At 41.5% G+C, this 22,277-nt stretch overlaps 1 protein-coding gene across 5 annotated transcripts in view; it reads right to left on the reverse strand.

The window, feature by feature from the left end:
* rap1gap2a (RAP1 GTPase activating protein 2a) overlaps nt 1-22,277 on the reverse strand; it is an 86,807-nt gene that overhangs the window by 36,455 nt on the left and 28,075 nt on the right. For 2 of the 5 annotated variants that reach the window (XM_069147576.1, XM_069147575.1), the window contains exon 1: nt 3,326-3,874. The exons of the other annotated variants lie outside the window; for them this stretch is intronic. In XM_069147576.1, the coding sequence (XP_069003677.1) occupies nt 3,326-3,471 (146 nt within the window). In that variant the 5' untranslated portion in view covers nt 3,472-3,874. Of the gene's footprint in view, nt 1-3,325; nt 3,875-22,277 lie in introns of those variants that run through there. 5 annotated transcript variants of the gene reach the window in all.

Raw genomic sequence — 22,277 nt, forward strand, 5'->3', positions numbered from 1 at the left:
TTGAGAACATTAATGCATGGAGGCTAATATAAACATTCAGATACAAGCAGCAGACCTCATGCTGTTCAACTTAATGGAGGGCACATATACAGTGTGCATAGCGATGAAGAGTGAGAGTAAAAACAGAAGACAGGGAAAGACACAAGACTGTATATGTTTACCAAGACTCTTGCATGTGTTCCCTGTATTGAAGAAAGTCTGAAAACTGTGGAAAAACTGAGTAAAAAGCATTTTTTTTTTAATTCTTTACTGCAAAGTGAAAGGAGGAGTGACAAGAAAAAAAAAAAAAAATCCAATAAAACACTCTTTTCTAACAGTCCATGCTGCTTCCCCTATCATTATGTGGTTAAAAATGCTCGGCTCTAACAACATCAATCAGTCTGTAATTTATTTGTCCTTGTATTCATAGTTAGAATACCTCTCTTCAAAGGGCATGAAATATCCTCTTCACAATGGAGACTCCACAATTGATTGTAATAACAGTGTTAAAAGTCTAAAAGGATGCAATCATGCACGTAATAACCACCACTTGGCAAAAGACACCTTAAAAGTATCGGCAATAGCACCCGGATTATCTTGTGACCCAGCCCCGACAATAGAAATGACAGCAGTACAACATTGTTGTGGCAATGCTTCAGGCTATTTCTTCTGTCCAGTACTGCTGTCATTCAACATGAGCCAATACAATGCAAAATCAAAATCATAATTCCCTTAGGAAGCACGTGAAAAACCCAAAAAGCAAAAAGAAAATGTGTTAAAATGTGTATGCAGCATTGTTGTGTTCAGAGACAATCATAGCCTCCAGGCATGGCTGGATCTGTCCATGAGAGGGTCCCCGGAGCAAGAAATTAACTTTTAAGGCCCCACTGTCCTCCTTATACTCACAATCGCTGGATATGCACCCTATTGCTGTCAAATACAGTTTGCCTAAAGCCACTAAAAACAAATACCTGTATGCTGTAAAACCATCTGGACTCAGGTTTGCTGGCAATTAATCGATGGTAGTTTAATTAAACACATATTTTAGCCCCTCAAGGAAATCGCCACCTTGTGTCCGCAATAATTAACACAAATTCAAGCAATCTTCAAGCAATGATTGCAGGTGCCTGCAATTTTGCAAAAATCCTGTGATTTCTCCACAATAAATGTTGGCAACAGACACTCTGCTTAAGGTATCACAGCATAAAGAAACAAAAAACACTTTAGCAACAAATATAATATATATATATAATATCCTCTTTTTTAATCAGCAAGGCTCTTCAACCTCTCCGCTGAACACGCCAGCTGACTGGACTAACCAGAACAAAACGGGGGAAAAAAAATAAACAAATGGCAAAAAAAAACAAAACAGAAGTAACACGATTAAATGTGGTCTTATTATAGGAATGAAGAATATGTTTAAATTGCCTTATAAATACTTCCAGTTGTAAGACACTGCACTTTATTTTGTGCATTTAAAGTACATGTTGAACTAAAATTATATATAAATTAGATTTTTTTTTTTTTTAAACTGTCAAAAAAAATTTTTTTTTAATAATTTTTGCTCACAACAATCACAAAAAAACTCCCTGAAATTGTGGAGGGACAGACATTTACTTGGGAATATGCAAAATGTCAGTAAAATGATACCGGCTTGGTTCCTTAAACAAGTTAAGTCTTAAAGATCAGGGACTTTTACAGGCTTTTCCATTGACACTTTCTTAAAATGGTGCATGTTCCCAAACAAAACTACAATTGATTCAATCACCACAAATCAATTGTCACACAATGAACCTGCTGCTTTTAGGGGCCCCAGGAGGTCTGGGATAGATGCCAAATTTGCATGGTTGTTAATGCAGCCTGGCCTCCAGGGGTTCATTTTACAAGTATCTGAAACAAAATTACACAACCTCACACAGACACAAAGACACACACACACACACACACACACACACACACACACACACACACACACACACACAAGGAGGTCACATAAACTTAACAGCATTCTCAAAGTGAGTTACAGTCTATTTTGATACAGCCTATTTCGGTCCGGGCGATTAGAACAAAGTAGCAAAGTGCATTCAGTGCTGCACATTTGACGTTTATATACACAAGCGTGAACACACACACACACACACACACACACACACACACACACACACACACACACACACACACACACACACACACACACACACACACACACACACACGTAAACTAGACCCCACTGTCCGTATATATCTTCCGCCACAACACCATTGAACAGGAAGACTACCTCAGATTCCAGTTTGACTGTACATGCATGGCTGCTAATGTTAGCTCAGCCAAACAGGTCCACCCAGGGGGGGAGGAGGTGAGAGGAGCGAGTGGGTGTTGGGAGTCTCAACCCTGCCAACCTCTTACACTGACTGTTACCAGGTGGTATATTCTCAGGGGTCATATTGACGGCACACAGCTAAGGTGTAGTAAGATGATCTGGCTGCAACACAGCATGTGGGGAAAATCCCTCTGCAGGTGGTTTTGGAGTGGCAGTTTTCTTAAAGGAACAATCTGGTATTCCTTTCATCATACAAATGTGACCGAGATGCATTCAGACACTGTACATAGTACTCAAGCGTTGGACTTGCCATACAAATACCGGGTTTATTGCAGGTTGGTGAGCAGTAAAACACAGTACTGTATTCATATGCTAGTTTGCAGCTCACCTTCTGAACTCTGAACTAGTGCACCAACATGTGAATGTGTTCTCATGCCGTTCTGTTACTAAAGGAATAAAACAGCGACATTAGCAATACAGGCATCAACAAGTGCCCACTAATGCTTGTGTGTGCAGCAAAAACTGTGCAGGCCTGGACATGGAAAGACAGCAACAGAAGTAAAAAGGGGACAACCTCTTTTTGTCATGTTCTTCTCTCTCTTTACACCTTCACGTTGTTTCTTTCATTCTCCCAGTCCCTCTTTTTGGCTCTTCAAAAGCACTCAGAACACACCTCCATTCAGATAAACTCCTCAATGCCTTTCTCTTTCTTTCCCATCTGTCATTTCCACTGACCCAGATACACACACAAGTGCGGTCAACAAGACACACACTCGCTCAGACCACACTCAGACGAGCACACTTTAATAAAAAGGACTTGTAATAAAACTGCCAGAGCAAACCCACTGAACCATAAAGAGCTCAAAGAGCCCCATGCCTGTGGAATAACAAAGACATTACAGGCTAATAAAGTTTTCTTCACAATCCCAGCGCTACACTGCACTGCAGACGGTCTGCTTGTCCCCAGCTGTCTCTACCCAGCATGCCTCCCTCATCAAACGATGCGGCGGTACAAACTTCACCCACCCTTCACTCTCCTCCTTCTCCTTCTCCTTCTCCCTCTCCCTCTCTCTCTCCTTGGCTTTGCGAGACTTGTGCAGGAGTCCGATCAGGATGACTGCGGCCCGAATGCCGGCTTTTTTGTTGTGGAACCGCCCCCCGGTTTGAGACATGCTGGACGTCTCTGCCGGTGCCAGGAGGGGTTCAGGTGACAGCCGGTCCAAGGTCAGGCCGGCTCCAGGGCTCCTGGGCTGCAGGACCTGCTTGGTCGTGGCTTTGCGGGGTTCCAGTGTGAGTGGTGGATGTCACAGTTTTGGTTCTGGATGCTGTCAGGTTCAGGGACAGCTGGCGAGTCTCAGCCAAAATGAAGACCTGTTTGAATTGTGTCCTCTCGATTGGCAGTTATCAGACCTTCATGGTGTGAGTATCAATAATCCAAAAGTTTCTGATGTTCCCTTTGTTTTGGCAGGTTGTCAGATCAGATTAAATCTCAGTCATGCTTGTTGGATCAATGAATGTTTGTTGTAATCCCACAGGTCCTGAGTGGCACACTTGGACTCCAGCTCAAGGTGAACTCCTATCTGCATTGGCTGCTCCTGCAGTGGCTCTGTACATCATCGCTCCTTAACACATCCCTGACGAGAGGATTGGATTAATAGTTGAAGGCTTGTGGACACGCTCAGTGTGGCACTGCATCTCTCTGTCTGCCTCCCTCTACCTTCCCACCTCTCCCTGCTCCTCTAACATGCTCTGCTCCGTCTGCCTCTGTGCCTGCTGCCGCTCTGCTCCCTCCTTCCTGTTACCCAAGTCCCGCCCTCCCCCGTCTGATAGGCTGGAGAGAGCAAGTTGTCGCCGCCTTCTTCTCCTCTTCCTCTACTGTGGACTCCCTCCATCTCTCCCTGCCCTTGTTTCTACCTTGTTAATAATTGTATATTAATCTCCCTGACCTTGTTCTATCTATGCCTGATTTTATGATTTCATTTCTAGGCACAAGCATGCACACCCACACCTACCCATCCCTCCTTACCCCCCCACACACACACACACTCTTACGCAGACACACTCTCAGTGTGAAATCTCAAATCAAACAGGCTTATCAGGTTACTGCCTGTTGTGCTGTTGCCAAGGACATCAGAATTGAAATGTAACCTCAAAAAATGAGAGATTAAATGAAGCCACATGGAAAAAAATCAGGATGAATTTGACATGCTTTTTTGAGCACTGACACACGTGGCAATACATAACACATATTTCACACTGAATTTCTTGTTCTTTGGCTCCTATTATCCTGTTCTGCAACATCTTTTTTACCTCTATTTTTATTCATCCCACTAATAAACTGTCTGCATGTGTATTTACCTTTCTCTCCGGCTCCAGTCATTTTCTTTTTCAGTTGTATCACCTCAGTAAAAAAAGCTAAAGCAGTCATCTTCCCAGAATATATTGATCAAAAGTGTTCTGTTTCCATTTTTGGCCACCTGTTCTTCTTCTGGGCTAAGCTAACCAACTCATTGGCTGTGGGTGAATGAGTGAATGGATTCTAGTCACGTTAGTTATCATTTAATTTTTCCACATAGTAATTTCACCCATTTTCTTCCCTGAACCACCCTGGTTCATCACTTACTCCTTTGTTCTTTAATCTCTTCATTTTGCTCTGGCGGTTCATTCATTATAGAAATAGCTCGGCACTCTAAATGTGTATTCCCTCTCTTGACGCGAGTTACTGTCGATGAAAAGATTGGTACCGCTCTTAGTTTATGGAATCTGTATGTAATCTGGAAACAGCAGACGGGAAGCACAGGTTTCTGCTGTGTTGCCTGTATCTTTTTCATCTTCAGTTTTATATGAAACAACAAGAAATAATGAGTTAATTAAGATGTTTTAGTACTTCAATACAGATGCAGACAGCTGTGGATTGTCAGAGGACAATAAAAGTGCATGTGCCTAAAGTTACAATGAGGAATTTGTGTCCGCAGAAGCCAGTTTAATATCATTGCATAGCATGTAATACACCCGCGAGTTCCCCAGAGGGCAGCGTGTCTTTGTGACAAATGATATCGCCTTTGCGTGAGAAGACACACCTCTCCGGAGACAGGTCACAACAGAGGTCATGTGATAAACATCGCTTGACGAAGGTCATGAGATGAAGTAAAAAGGCAGTGAAGTTCTTATGAGGAAGCTATAAGGGTCATTATGGTCCACATGTCGGAGGTCAGGGATTCGAGCCCAGTAGAAGATGATGTACATGCTTGCTAATCTAGCCACGTGTTATTGTTGTCCTGAAAATAAATATTTTTTGGCTCCTTGCGAGGCAAAAGCCGTGCTGCTGTCACACCTCCCTCTAGTGGACTGGTGGGTATGTTACACCCTTTGGCGTCATAATGGTTTGCAAGTGCCCAACGCATTCATCCTAGAAATAAGATGGCAACCTCATGATGGGAAGAAGAAAAAGCTCTTTTGTTTGTTTGTATTTGGCTGAACAACAAGAAAAGTAAAAAAAAAATAAAAAAAAAAAAAGTGGGAAAATTAATAATAAGATGTGGACCATCATGGCCAAGCACATGTGGCAAGCATGAACTGAACATTATTAAGCTTTAGAGTTACCACAAAAGTTTTTTTTTTTGTTGTTGTTTTTTTTATATCACCTTCGGACAGATCTGGACTAGTGGACTGACTGATTCCCTTTATGCTAAGCTACCAGTCCTCTGGCTCCAGCTGTATTCTTAACAGACAGACATGAAAGAGGCATCCATTTTATGTAGCTCTCGGCAAGAAAGAGAATAAGTACATTTACCAAAATGTCAGCGGATTCCTTTAATAAATATATTTGAAACAATCATAGTTATTAAAATATTTAAATTGATGAATCTACTGTGTTTTTTATGGAGCATACACGTTGAACAGTCAAGGATGAGCAGAAACTGTATGACCAGTGCTGAAGCTCTGATTTGTTACCTTTTATTCGCCTCATTAAACAGCTTTACCGTCAGGCTTTCCTGCATTGATTTCCTCATTTCTGTAATACATTCATATTTGAATAGATTTTTAGAATCTCCTGGACCATGAAACATGTCCAACAAAATCCATTTTGGTAAAAACAGGCACGTGTTTTATCAGATGTTCACGTGGCAGCATAAATAAAACTTTGCAGACAGGCAAGGACACAGACATAAAACTATATGAGCAGCATGACAGCCTGATGCAGCAGAAAAACAGGGATTCATATTCCACATCTGGTGTAGCTCATCAAGGGGAGAGTGGCGATAATAATGAATAGGTGAGTGTTGTTCGCGAGATGAGACGGAGAGTCTCAGACTTCTTGTACGGAGGATAATTAGAGGAATGCATCAATTCAAGACAAGAAACAAAGACATCTGAGTAGATGAGATGCTTCAGTGATTGTCGGACAGCAGCCAGGGAACAGATAAAGTGTGAGAAAATGGCAGCGTTAAACACAACAATTAACTGAAAGGACCTCCTTTTCTCTGCTCATACATTGCTTTTCCTGTGTGTGATCAGCGCCATAGCAACTAGACAGCTGCCAGAGGACCAGCCCCCCCAGGACTCTATCACTTTGACACCCATCCGAGAAAAGACAGAGCAGATCTTTGCATTATTGCACTTACTGGAATTTTCTCCCAAAAACTGCAGTCTGGGATTTTTGATTGACACAATCTGCGACCTTAAAGCCAGCTGAGGTTTTTCCCAACTCCTGCATGAATGTAAACAAACGAGCTCACAACTCAGCTGGACTATTAAACAGTCCCCAGAGAGAGACTGTTAAAAACACATTCATGTAACTACACAGACACTGGGTCATTTCACTCGGGTCCTATTGTGCGTCATCAAGGGGGGAAATGAGGCACCTGTATCTATTCACTTTCTAACAAACAGACACTTGCTTACACTCATTCATTCCCCTTGCTCACACACACACACACACACACACACACACACACACACACACACACACACACACACACACACACAGAGGTGTGTGTGACATTGTTCCTGAAGTATACAGAGCTTGGGTAAACATTCAGACAAGATGGGTGGAGGTACATAAATATTAGTGTATGTGTAGACATTGCCAGCAGAAACTCACTGAGGAAACTTATTACATACTAGCCCTTCCCTTTTTTCATTCTTTAAACAGTATGTTTTATGATTGTTACAAAGCCAAAGCCAGAAATCTACGGTTTTTAATGTATTATTCATTCAGATGACAGCGTCTGATTTTATTTCCCTGCATGAACAGCCACATGTGTTTTTAAACCTTTTCCACACCAGTATGAACGTGACTCTGAGCAGTAAGTGCTTTTTGGGGGGCGTGTTTTGCTGGCCTAAAAGTAGTCCAATTCAAATTGTGGCACCAAAATACAGCTACACTCTCTTGTTTGTTGCTGCAGTCACAGCCCAACAAGAAACAACATGGCATAACGGTTTAAAAAAATACATGTGAGAATAACTGTGGGCTGAACATTATGCATTTCAGATGTAAATGTCTGCATGCACAGATGAGCGCATGCACAGATATTTGTGTGTCCTGTCGTGGTGCCGAGCAGCTTTTCCTGTCACTTCACAGCTCCTCAAGTATCTCGCAAACAAACAGATGCCAGTCTACCAACGTCACCTCTCTTTGCAGCTCATTCTATTACAGGACACACACACACACACACACACACACACACACACACACACACACACACACACACACACACACACACACACACACACACACACACACACACACACCATGCCTAACTCTGAAATGTGCTTCATAGTAAACGAGAAAACAATGTGGCAGCCCTTCCGATAGTTCTACCTTTAAATACCCACCAAGGCCACACACAAAAACACACACACACACACTTGCAAACAAAATGCTTGACCCAACTACAAGCCTGCTGGAGAAAATGACCTTCACAACTGCTGCTGCTGAGTAACTACTCCACCCCCAACGCGCACACACACACACACACACACACACACACACACACACACACACACACACAAAAAGGCACACAAACACGCACATGCACACCCCTCCCTCTTCCCACTTTACTTTGCAGTTCGATCCCTTTTTCCAGTCCACCATGCTCTACAGTATATTGGTGCAAAAATAGAAAGACAACTCATCAGGGCACTTGTATGTCAGTGTGTGTGTGTGTGTGTGTGTGTGTGTGTGTGTGCGTGTGTGTTCTCCTGCAGATGCCTAATTTACTTTATTGTTTCTTTTTTAAGAGGCAGGTTTATTAAAACTGGTTCTGTTCTTGATCACAAACATGGGGAAATAAATTTCTCCCTTGGTGTGTTGGTGCTGGTGTCACTTTTGCGAGACTTGCACTCGTTGATTAGACTGCTATTTTATCACTTTAATCAAAGTGGGTGTTCCCTTAGAGAGGCCATGGTTCAGTGGTTTGTACAGATAGCTAAAATCCACAACTGTCAATACCAAATTTGATGCCAGGGCAAAAAAAAAAAAATCACCATTGAAATGAGTGTGGTTTAATTTGAATTTGTATATTGGAAAGGCTGCGTGCTGAATCAGCAGGAGAGTGGCTAGTGCTCTGGCCTGGACGGCTATGTAAGATCATCAGTCGAGCGTAATTACTTCCTCGCTATTGTTGGCAGATTCAGAAATTTTGGTCCGATTTTTTTAAGTTTGGCGTCAAACGTTTTTCATTAATAAACGTTTTTTGTTTTTTTTCATTTCATTTACTGTAATGTAACAAGTTGTTGTTGAATCGCTCATTTCAGAGGAGGCAAACAGAGGCGAGGTAGCGTAACCCTGAACTGATATTAAACGGGTGCACAGATGTTTAGTAAATAGTAAATAACACACGTTGCAGCAGAACGGCTGCTCAACCTATTTTCTTTCATTTCGTCGGTACCTTTAATACCATAGGAAACAGGTACCGTCACCTTTTTTTTTAACAATTTTCGTACCGACATGGTACCGAAGAGTTGGTTCTTGAGACACCCTTCTTCTGGCGACCTGTCCAGAGTGTACACTGACTCTCTGGATAGGCTCCAGCCCTGTGTGACCTTCTGGGGGGGGGGGGGGGGGGGGGGGGGGGGGGGGGTAGATAATGGATCTGCTCTGCATGTAATGTTTGGTTTTATTTACCAACTGCCAGATTCACATTGTACACATTATACAGTATCCAGTAGCCAGAAGTGACCAGTGAGCCAGCCCTTTGTGGCCCTCGGTGGTATTGCAAGTCACTTTTCTGACCCGGAGACTACGTCCACTTTTATATACAGTCCATGGTTGGCTCTCACATTTTCGTAGTCATTTCCTGTCTCCTGTCTCAACACCACTTCTCCTATTTGTCACCATTCTATGATTCTCTCACTTCCTCCCTTGCTAATGTTATTTTCCATTAACCTATTTTTTTATCCCCTCGTTCCTCTCCTACCGCTCAATTTCCCATTCCTCCAATTTACAGGTCTACAAAGCAAACTATAACAGAATACAACGTTACAATTATAAAGAACAGCAACTGGGAAAACAGTAACCTCATAGATAATAGCTTCTCTAGTTAAAACTACATTGGGGAACAGTGGGAAACAGGAGGGAAGAATTTAGACCTCCCAACCTAATATGTCCCCTCATGATGATAACAGAGAAACTGATAACACCACTCCAACACAGAATGGAAAAAAAATACACTCTATTCTGCAGTCATTACATTTTGGCGGAAGGTAATCAAAATGTGATAATCAAAGCTGAATATGCTATCATTGATCATGTTCCATTTAGATGATCAGAAATCTGTAACTAATTACCTGCTTCAATTTAGAGTCTAAGCCTCTCATGTACACCTATTTGCCATTTAGTCTCACTGCGTATCCCAACTCCTTTTTATCTGCTCTCTCCGTGTACTCTCCTCCTCAGTACAGTACACGCTAATCCTTTCCATAATTCAGTATTTGAATATAAGCACATTTTTCCCAAAGAACTATAGAGTGCACCACGGCAACACAGATTCATGCATACAAAATAGTCACACAGATGCAGACACATTCAAACACAAATGCTCACACACAAACATGTAAGTTCAGTATCGTGATTTATGAAGGGGTTTCCACTAAACAGAAATCCATAAAGCAATCAACTTCTTTATATAATCATAAGGTTCCTCTTTCTGTTACCCTCATGTAAAATTTCCTGCTCACACAAGTGTGTGTGCAGTCAGGTTAGTGGTGGCCTCTTGTAGTTGCTCATTCAGCTAAAATTAGCAGCGCCAGTGTGGAGTGTGGTATCATTATATACTGTATACTGTACAAATAAGAGGTGGGGGGGAGGGGACCCGCTTGCATTAAATCATTAGTCTGGTGATATCCTCCATTTTTATTGCCCTCAAATCTCATGAAATGACAGAAACTAACGATGAACTTACAAGCGAACATTTTCTGTGCAGTCAAAAAAAAAATCCATTGTTGTCAAAGTCTGTTTCAAACACATGGGAAGACCATGGTATTGTGTGGGTGACACGTTCCTTTATTATCATTATTATTATTATTATTATTATGAATCTGCTGTAGCAAATACTTACTACTGGAACACCAAATACTGTATGTATCAATGCACTGCTAAATATAGTCTAAAAGTTAGTGTCTTTTTTTAATATAAACATATGTATGTTCTCATCCGACACTTTTATTTTTCAAATCTGTACTCTCGTCTTCTTCTAATAATAAAAGAGGACTTAAAGACAGCAAAGTTTACGTTCAGCCTCACAAACTTCATTTTGTTTTTCAGCACACTCGCCTTCCTCAGTCCACTTAAGCAGCTTCTTTTGTCTCAGTTTTCTGTTAATACAATTTGAGTGTCTCTGGGTGGCGCTCTTATTTGTCTGGCAGCTGTAGCCTCTGATGCAAACTACCCATTTCCTCTGCAGGCAACATAAAATTCATCAACAACAGTGTGATAAAAGATTTTCCCAGACCTGCTTGACAGCTGCTTTTAAATGTAAAAGCTTCATGAATCACTGTTGTACCATATCAGCGACAGAGCAGCGAAACAAACCACAGAAGGTGGTGGATTATTACTTTGAGAGAAGTTTACTACAGCATGCTGTCTGCTCTTCTCAGGCAAGGGAACCAAAATGAATTATTACTCCGCTGTGGTGAGGTAGGGAAATTGCTCTTATACAAGTTATCTACATATAAAATAACGTGGTCTCACAGAGACATAGAGAAAGACAAATATGTACCCATCTACAGCGCCATATTTCATGTGAAGTGACATGGGAAGCTCAGTGGTGAACAGGCACACAGATGAGATTGGCAGCGATGGATGACAAATGCATTTTAAACTGGAACACAAACCAGAAATGTACTAAAGAGGCACTCAGCGCTGGTGTTAACAACGCAGGGCAACACCGCAAGAACCTGCAGATGATTTTAAGTACAGCACAGGAAGTTTATAGAAGTCAAACCATTATATTGATCTGTGTCGAAGAAATTAAAACCTAATCTGAATGGCTCCTGATCCTCATTTCATTCAATTAATAGCACTTAAATTAGCAATTTATAACTTATATTAATAATTATGATTTTTCTTTAGAACACAGGCACATTTTTACAGGGTAAAAGTTGTAAAGTAATTTATATTGAACAATGAAGTGATATAAAACAAGATTAAAAAAATGACTGTTAGTGCTTCAGATGAGTGTATTTGTGTTCAAATGTCAGAGTTCCCAATAAAAAGCAACATCGTCCCTCTTTGCTTTTGAAAACATTTGCCTGAGAGCCTGAAAAATCTTCAGTGTCATCAAGGATAATATTACGCTTATGGCTGTGTTATTATTAAGAGCCCGGACGCCTGACTTTGCATTTTCTCCACCCATCCACCGACAGCACCAATAGCTGACCCAAGTGTTAAAAAAAGGGCAGGGTGATGGGAGGGGGTCTCACTTCTTCTCGTGTGTCGCCTTCGAAGGGTTTTCAAGGCATATTGCCTTCGTGTTCTTTGAGAACTTGAAGCCTGTTGTGATACTTTATGTGAAATTGGACGATACAAATAAAGTTGAGCTGTGGTTGGGGGAGTAAATCCAGATACATGGATGCAGGAACATAAATGGGAAAACAGTTCCTCTCTGTTCGTCCCTCCTTCTGGTCTCTCAATATTGAAGTGTTATTTCTCTTAAACCTGAACCATCTTTACCAGACCTTCAGTGCCTAGATACACACATGCACATCGCAGCTGAAGTTCATTATTCAAGTTGTGTAATAGTAGTTTTGACCAACTAACTCGAGCACAATCTGACTCCGGCATGTGCATGTGTATGTGTGTGTGTGTGTGTATGTGTGTGTGTGTGTGTGTGTGTGTGTGTGTGTGTGTGTGTGTGTGTGTGTGTGCGTGAGTCTTAAGTGCTGTTATCATTGTTACATGATCATCAGTTTAACAAGCATCAAGAGCTCCTAAAGAAGCTTCCTCAGCATGGATGACGAGATGTTGAACTCTGTGCTCTCATCCTCAAAGTTAAGAAAAGACTATAGGTTTTTACAACCTTGCATTGTAGAAGTTATAATTTAATGTTATTATTTCACATAATATATACACTAAAGGAGACGTATATTTCAACAACAAAAGAAACACAAACTTCCTTACATTCAAAAAGAAATAGCCATGTCATGTTATTCCTTTATAGATCTCTGCTGTTGAAGCTTCAAACTACCTCCTTTAAATCTAAGAGCTAGAGTACACAATCTAACTACTTAACTTTAGATACGTATTTTAGATATCCTTCAAGTACACACCAATGCTAGCAGAGCTGGTTTCAGGTACTACGCACCTTCTAAATGAATTGAACCACAAGCTGCCCTCAAACTCGAGGCTTAAATTCCGCTTTATAATTTGATGCTCTTTATGATTCTTGGAACTGTTTTCTTTTTCAATTCATTTCTTATTTATTGGGTAGTTGTGTTGTTTTGTTTGCTGATTGATGTTCCTGTTCTCAGGTCTGTCTTGGAAAATAAATTTATCTCAATGACACGTCCTGAGTAAATAAACTCTAAATTAAACAACTCTGTCTGTCTGTCCCTCCTTTTCTGTCAATAATTAACTATTTATGACAGTTTGCTCGTCTCATCAGACTTCTTGTTTGCTTTTCTCCCAGTGTCTCTTATTTTCCTCCATTTGTCTCTCTCTTCTCTACACGTCCCTCTGGACAATGTTAATACTTTCAGGGCACTCACGATCAACCTGCTGACAGCCTCAAGTGAATGAGGCCACTCCAATATACAATCACTGTGGGTTGCCATTTTGTTTTTTGTCTTCCTTTGCTTAGAAATGATGTGCTTGTCCTATTTCAAGAGCTACTTTAAACCTCTTCATACCCTCTGCCTCACTGTTGTAACCCTACACACAATAATGCAGGAGAGATGGTGGAGTGCAAGCATGTGTGTGTGTGTGTGTGTGTGTGTGTGTGTGTGTGTGTGTGTGTGTGTATGTGTGTGTGTGTGTGTGTGTGTGTGTGTGTGTGTGTCTATACATGTAGCCAACTGAGCCGGGGGGCCTTGCTGAGTCGACCAAATAAGACACCATGTGTTTGTCAAGAGGTGACAGATGGAGAAGAGAGCGAGAGAGAAGGAGGAGAGGGACATAACGTGTGACGGTCAGTGTATACACACACACACACACACACACAGGTCTAACCTTAAAGAATGACAGATAGAATATGGGCTCATTAAAACTCAGCTGTTAGCTGTTTCACACTGTACAAATGCTTCATATGTCCGAGTCTGGAACCAACTCACTCCATGTTGAGTGCAGAAGGCCAATCAAACTTTATAATCATGACGACATAATGAAGAAAAAAACCAAACTGGACTGTGTTAAAAGTTTTTCATCATGTGACACGTGACATAGTGTTGTCACACCCGATTAAATCATTGTTATCAGCACATTAAATGTTTGATATCAGTTGTTTTCTGGACCATAAATATGTCAGCATAGGGACCTCCTCCACCTCCTGGACAATTCAGTGGGCAGATATCAAAGACACACATGAAAGAGTACCAGCAACAGGTGTACAGGATCTTTGTGACCATGGTAACAATAACAAACATGTGGTTAATACTCTGACAGGTCAGAGTTTGGTTCGGATCAGGAAAAGGATCATAGCTGGGGTCCAAATAAGCACATTACTTACATAGGTTACGTTACATACGTTTTGTAAGTTACGTTACATCATGTAAATTCAGAGGTTAAAGTCAATGCTGATTTGTGTTTATATTCAGGATATAAACAGTCGTTTCCTGGGTGAAAGTCATGCGTTTGCATCATCCAATTACTCCCGACCTCCTCCCGACGCACACTTGGTCATTTTTTTTTTATACTACTTCATCTATGATTATGCAGTGCACAGATTGTTTCCCTGTATATTTTAGCTGGGAACCACACAGCCCACGTAAAAAAGAAAATGTCGTCCTATTTTATAAATGACGACCCGAACACGAGGTGTGATACTAGGGTGAGACTCGTGTCTTAGCCGCCTCCCGACGCCTTATTTTTCATGTGTGCCGTGCAAGGTTCCCTGCTAAAATATACAGGGAAACAGACTGTGATCCCATTTGTACTGTATAATCATGGCAGAAACCCAGTTCAGGCTCTAACTATATCATGTAGACACTTTACCCGATGAGGGGCGGGGTTTCTTCTCTCTGTATCCCTTCTCTGTGTCGGTGTGTGCGTCTGTGTGTGTGTGTGTGTGTGTGTGTGTGTGTGTGTGTGTGTGTGTGTGTGTGTGTGTATTGTGTGTCCCGCGCTGTTGGAGGGTAAACACAAACCACGTGCCTGCTTTCTGGTAACAACTCGTCACTTGTTGGACCTCAATAATACTATTCTAATGGCCATTATCAAAGAGAAACTCATTGGTTCAATGGTAGGACCTACAGCCTCAGCACCGCAGCTGAGACGCAGCAGGTGTGGACACACGCGCACAAGCAAGCCGCAGCCACGACGTGCATCTGAGGTAATGCACACGCCGGGCAGGCAGTGTGTTCCACGGCTAATGTTTTGACTCATCTTTGCAGGAAAACCACAGGCGTAATCAACACATAAGGATTATTTTTATAATGAGTGAAAAAGCTGGCAACTCAAAAAAATATATATATTTTTCAACTCGGCTGAGCTGGAAACGTTGGTGAAGTAATAGAAACACATTAAACTCAAACTTCCACTCTGCAACAGATTGTGCCAAAAAAAAAAAAATCCACCTGGTGTTTAAAGTATTGACTGTAAAAGCTGCCATCAACTGACTGTCAGTCTGATCACAGGGGTCCTATTTCACTGGGAAATAGACTGCAGCAGAGGTAATTCATAGGAAATTGTTATCACTGTAATAAGTGTTTTGACTAATTAATATTGCACACATGACTCACATTAATATTATGGCAATAATTTAACAGTCATTTATTTTCCAACTTAACCTTTATGTGCGAGGCAAACTTGTATTGAAGACTAGTGACATCCAAACATCCAACACTGCAGTATACGAACAGAGTTTGTTTATTGCCAACAAGGACAGGATTGTCTGTACAACGCAGCTCTGTCAGAGGCTGTTATTGACAGCAACGTATTCGCCTGGAGCTTCGATGGCCTTCGGTGATAAAGAACACAATAAGCACATGCTGGGAAAATCTGAGCTGCAATATGGGCGAGTTGTAGCGCATGCACACACAAGCAGCGTACAGGACGTCCCCTGATCCCCAGCTGTGGGACATAAGGGTGGACAAATAAAGAGGAAATCATGATAGAACGGTGTGTGTGTGTGTGTGTGTGTGTGTGTGTGTGTGTGTGTGTGTGTGTGTGTGTGTGTGTGTGTGTGTGTGTGTGTGTGTGTGTGTGTGTGTGTGTGTTGTGTGAAAGAGTACCTGCAGAGGCAGTGAACAATTCTGTGAGATTTAGAGCAGAACGACAACGCAGACGACAGCGAGGCATTAGCAAAGGGACACACACACACACACACACACACACACACACACACACACACACACACACACACACACACACACACACACACACACACACACACACACACACACACACACACACACACACACACACACACACACACACACACACACACACACACACACACACACACACACACACACACACACACACACTGTGGCCCGGCAGCCCAGACAGCTATTACAAACTGCTCTCTTGCCCCCAGAGCGTCCAAAGTGGTGTCTGATGGATGATCCATCAGCAGGACTATTGGTGTCTGGTCCCCCTAAAAGGTGTGACACAACACCACGGCTGGATACTGTCAGCATCAGGTGGGAGAGCAGAATTTATAGGGCATAAAGCTGCAAATCTGGAATTCATTCTCAGCTCCTCCAAACCCCAAGTGATGAAGGTGATGATACAGTGGTAGGAGAAAGGTGACTGTAACATTGAAAAATAGAAGAAATAACATAAGGGATAAATGAATGTCATTCATTTGAACCTCCAATCTACGGTGCATTCATTTGTTACAGTATCTTTTAAAGCTGCTGAAAACCTACAGTGTTTTTTTACCATCTTCTGTGAGGGATGGAGCGCAACATGATTACACAATTGTCTGCCTAAATTGCAACCGTTTTTGTTATTTTAAAAAGATTTTGCGTTCAGATTTTTTGTGTGTACCCTACTTTGTGGTTTGATGACAACACCACAGTTTAGTAACATATTAATCCTAATTTGCCGACAGGTGTGGGATCATTGCTCCTCTTTACAGCATTCAAGGTCAATTTTCTTTAGTGTTAAAATCTAAATAAATAAACTTAAGCTTGGATTGGCAAGACACCTCTGCACGTGTCCCTCCTTGATAGAGTTCTGTCAATAAACATCAGCACCCAGGGCGGTCTCCTTTGACTTCTTCCCTCCAAATCTACAATTTCCATCACACAGTTTAGTAACATTTAAAACCAATATTATTTAAATGTATTGGTTGCCTCTACTTCTATCATTTTAGATACATTTTTTGAGTGTTAAAGTCTTAATTAATAAACTTAAGCTTGACTATTTCATGGGAAAGACAAATACTGAGGATTTAAGTAAATATTTCAAGGGCTTTCAAGGAAACTGAGAAAAACAAACAATAAAGAAATCCATGCCAAATTGACCTGAAGCTCAGTCCCCATCATGCAGTCGCCCGTCTCTTCTTGGAAAATCACTGATTTGACATAAGTGAATCAGTAGCAGCTGTGTGGACAAACACCAGCCTGCATCTGTCCAGTCTTATAAAAATCTGAGGCCGAGCTAATAGAGTGGGGTTAGGGAGGATGGAGGGAGGGAGGATGTGTTTCCATCCATCCATCCATCCATTTTCTACACTTATCCTTTTCAGAGTCGGCAGAGCTGAAAACAATCCCAGCATGCATCAGGGGAGAGGCAGAGTACACCCTGCACAGGTCACCAGTCTAACGCAGAGCGGAGTGGATTTTTTTTCCTCCAGATTGTTGGAAACTGTCAGCGCCACAAGCCAGTCATGGATTACAACGTGTTTGGCCAGGCCAAGTGCATGATCACAAGTCCTCAGTGGTTATCAAGCCAAAAAGGGGAAAAAAATGGTCTCCCTGCATCAGCAGAGGAGATTTTTTTAATGTGGCTAAAATAATAGTTTGGGGAAATATGCTTTGTCATGTAATATACATTTATGTCGTACAGACAAGGAACAGGAGGAGGAGCAAGTGTGGCTCTGTCTAACGATACCAGTATCTATCTCCCAGCACATCTAAAGGTCACTAATAAACACATTATACCTTATTTATTTATTCCATCCAATAAAAGGTGTAAAAACAACAATGTGTTTTGGGTTTTGTGCCAGATGATTTCTTGGGCGGGAGCAGTGAATACCTTGAAGAGATAGTCTGGCACATGAAAAGCCACTAAATAAAACTGCAAATCATCAGTTTTACGGTGTAAGGGGAGCCTTCTCCCCGTCTCCAGTCTATATGCTAAACTAAAATAACCTGCATCTGGCCCCAAACCCTTTATTCCCAAACTGCCAACTAATTAGTTTCAAAAAAGAGAAGGGAATTCTGAAATAGAGGTATCAACGAAATCAAAACACACAAGCATAATAAAAACTGCAAAACGGCAAGCAAAAAGAAAATCAAGTCCAAATCTGAAAATAATACAGAAAAAGAAAAGCATGAAAACAAGTCAGAAATTAAGATTAACGAAGGAAATCAGAGACGCACTGCAAACAAGAAGAACAATTAGTCGGGAGACGGAGAGAAAAGGGAAGTGAGAGAAGCGGGGCGAGAGTTAGAGGGAAAAAAATGGGATGTGAGTGATGCAGGGCGATGATGAATAGGAGATATATCCGTTCCTTTTGTGAGCGCTGATTACAGTGTCAAATCACAGACAGTCCTTTGTTAATCACCAAGGACACTGGCCTTGGCGAGCTCTCTGCTGGCTCCAGTCATTTTACTGCTACAGAAATGTCATCAGACAATTATTTTCACACACTGCAGGCTATTTTGCAACGTGATTGTTTATCTCTGCTGGAGATGGGACGGTAAATTGGCTTTAGGTGATATTGTGTCTCTTTCTCTACCAAATACACACAAAGTAGGTGTACACAGGTTTTTCACTAATTCATGAAATGACTGCAAATGGATTTCGACAGGTATGAAAACAGAGGAAATTACTCTTGAGCTGTCTAAAACAATTTTGTGGATGCAGCGTCACATGACAACATAAAAGTGCGCGTTATGTGCGCCTTGATGCCTTTTTCTTTTAATTAAGCTGTCTTACTTTCAGTTCAGCACTTTTGTTCAGCAGCGTTCGGCCAGTGTTTTTCCCTATTTCCTCTGGGACCATAATGTCATGTGTAACATCAGAGAGGTAAATCAATTTCCTGCTGTCTCAGTCTGCTTGGTCGACTAAGATGTTGGCTGACAACTGGTTGCACACACACACAAAAAAAAAACCACAAGTTTGTTGAGATACAAACCTTGGAAAATAGAAATAGAAGAGAAATAACTGAAATAGGTAGAGGTGTGAGAATTGATACATAATACGCTGGCAAACAGTTTACTGTTTGTAACTGTATTCTGCATTTGTTCTCTATCTGATAAGCTCCACCCTAAAACCCTCAAACAGCCATTGTCAACAGTAGGCCATAATGCAGTGGCGTAGTATTGACAAAATTTGGAGGCTGGAGCCATTTTAAAACCTTTCCAAAACCAAATACACAACAGCAAAAGAGTAAGGAATGGATTTAAGATATGTTTTTACATGTCCAGCTAACTAGCTAACCAACAGCAGTCAGTTAATGTTGCCTAAAAAGCCAACGAGCACATATTTAACTATTTACATTTGTATGCGGGGTTCCATGTGATGTTAAAACAGACACATTCCCGACTAGCATTTATCTAAAAAAAAAAAAACATCTTTGCTGCTAAGTGAATTTGAACTGCGAAATAGTATGTAGGCTAAGATAAGCAGTCAAACGGGTTAATTTACAATCATAGATTGTATATAAAGATGGAGGACGTAACAGCTCCCCCCAACATGTCAGTCGCCCCCTAGTGGCTGGTTGCAGCATAAGTCATAAACTTCATGTTTCGTCCATGTAAGCTGATGGGATATGAGCCGAACTAATAAAAAGTCAAAGTACATGTCATATAATTTTTTCCTAAAGATGGTTTCTGTCATTTGAAGTATTTCTTATCACGCTGATGCACTGTATATTCAAGCATTAACTTGTACCATCGTTACAATCACAAGCAATTCGTTTTCCAAGACTGCAGTTCTCAGACGAATATGATCATATAAGTCATAGCCTCAAAAATAGACAACACTCCTTCCTTAAAGTTATGTAACTTATGCCATCATCGCAAAAATAAATGTGGTTTTGAAAACCTGTCCCAACTCGTGGTTGGAAACAGGACAGCATCTGAGTCAACTGTTATATTAAACCAACCAGTCCACTCACCTCTTCCTAACAAGGATAAAGTTACATTATATAAAGCTATCATATACAGCTGATAACACCTGCCGATGATGGTCCAGTCCACGGTCCATTTTAACTGGATACGAGAAGACAGTTTTTGACTAAATCTGACTGAAATCAATAAAACATTGTTTCAAAGATTTTCAAAAATTTTCAAGCCATAAATCTGCCACCGTTATTACTGTAAACACAATGCGTGTCACGTGAGAGCAAAAAGCTCCGTAGGCATAGCTGAAAGCAAGTAAGACGGGGCGGGGCCTAGTGTGGATTGTTTTTGACTTTTTCTATCAATCATTATGCACAAATAGATGGAACTCGGCTAAAACGATGCATAGCTCACTGTGCATTTAAATTTTCAGTTATACTAGCATGTAATTTGATTTTGTAGTGACCGGGGGTAAATTGCTGAGATCTATTAACACAAGCCATTACCATTTTAGCTGTTGGCTACAATGTACGGGCCAAACAGCCAAGGACAAACTGAGGCCGAAGCTGCAGGTTGCTCATATGGAGATGAATTATTCGTTTGAAAGGAAATTGGGTTTGAGCTCAGCTCTGCCAGAGCGAGACAGGGCCTTATTCCCTGCCTCTGATGTATGTACAAAATGAATGCACTGAGAGGGAGGGTGTGTGTGTGTGTGTGTGTGTGTGTGTGTGTGTGTGTGTGTGTGTGTTTGTTTATTTGTGTATGCATAAAAAACACAGGGCTGAAGAGGAGCCAAACACAGTTTTAATATTGATTTTTAAGTTCACTTATGACCAAGAATAAGAGAAAGGTGAGTCAATAAAAAAAAAAGTTATTTTAGCATTGAGCCTCAGACAGATAAAGAGGTGGACTGACAGTGAGAGAAAAACAATGGATGGCTTGATAGAAAGCTCTAAAGTCACGGGATGGACATGAACATCAGTGGGCAATTGCTGGACCATCTGTCAACAGCGTTCATGTGGGTGTAGGAGGATGACCTCACAGGGTCATGGAGAAGGCACTGACACACATGCACTCTCTCACAAGCACGCAAGGTCAAACTTCACCAGAGAGAGAGCAGAAAAAAAAAAGACCTTTCACAACCCTCTGCTCCCCCATCTAGTCCCCTGTCATTTTTTTCCTCGCCCTCACAGCTTATGTTTCCGTAAGAGAGAGGCCATCGTTTTTCTAGTCCTCCATCCTCCTCCTTTGCTAAATTCTGATCATTTTTCACTCCCAACTTGACTCGTTTCTCTCTTTTTAGATGTTAAGAGCATCTCTGCTGTGTGGGGTGGACAGCAATGCCAAGGAAGGAAGGGAGGAAGGTCGAACTCACTCCTCTCCCTTCTATTTGGTTAATCTCAGCAAAGGATCGGTCTCTCCGGCTCTATTATTGTCTCCTTACTCTCCTCTATCACCCTTGATCCTTCATTCGCTCCTCCAGACCATGCAAAGTCAAATCTCCATCCCTTCACTCATTCCCCTTCTCATCGCTACAGCATCACTCTCCTTTCTCTCAGATGCTGAGGAGATGACTGTAATTTGCCGCTAGCTTATGTCAAGTGTTTGTGTACAAATCAGCAACAGAAGCCACAGCAGAGCATATCATAAAACATCCTCCTAAATTGGTTTCCAACGGCAACACTGCCAGGCCGAGTTAGTTTTGGCAAAGACTCCCAGAGACACAGCAGAGATTGACAAGACAGAGAAAAGAAGAGAACACACACCAATACATACATTTTTCCTTATCAAGCATCAACAATGTGTTTAAAGCAATGTGAGAAAAACACTAATTTTATTGTGTTGTTTATTCTTTCCCCGAAACTGACATATAAAAAGAAGTATATTCAACATCTTATGTGGATTTCCAATCTGTTGATGGCAAATGGATTCAATTGAAGCAATAAATTCCTGATAAAGTCTGTGTCTGGGAGGCAGCTGCAAAAACTATTTTTCTCCGAGCACCATCAGTTGGTGACTGGAAGAACTCGAGGCTAACTGAGGTGTCTGAGCAGCCAGGGGGGCTTAAACTGCGGCTGCATGAGCA

This window comes from Embiotoca jacksoni, unplaced genomic scaffold (assembly GCF_022577435.1).
Source record: "Embiotoca jacksoni isolate LCO1_2020_lvr unplaced genomic scaffold, fEmbJac1.0.p SCAF_14, whole genome shotgun sequence".
Classification (NCBI taxonomy): Eukaryota; Metazoa; Chordata; class Actinopteri; family Embiotocidae; genus Embiotoca; species Embiotoca jacksoni.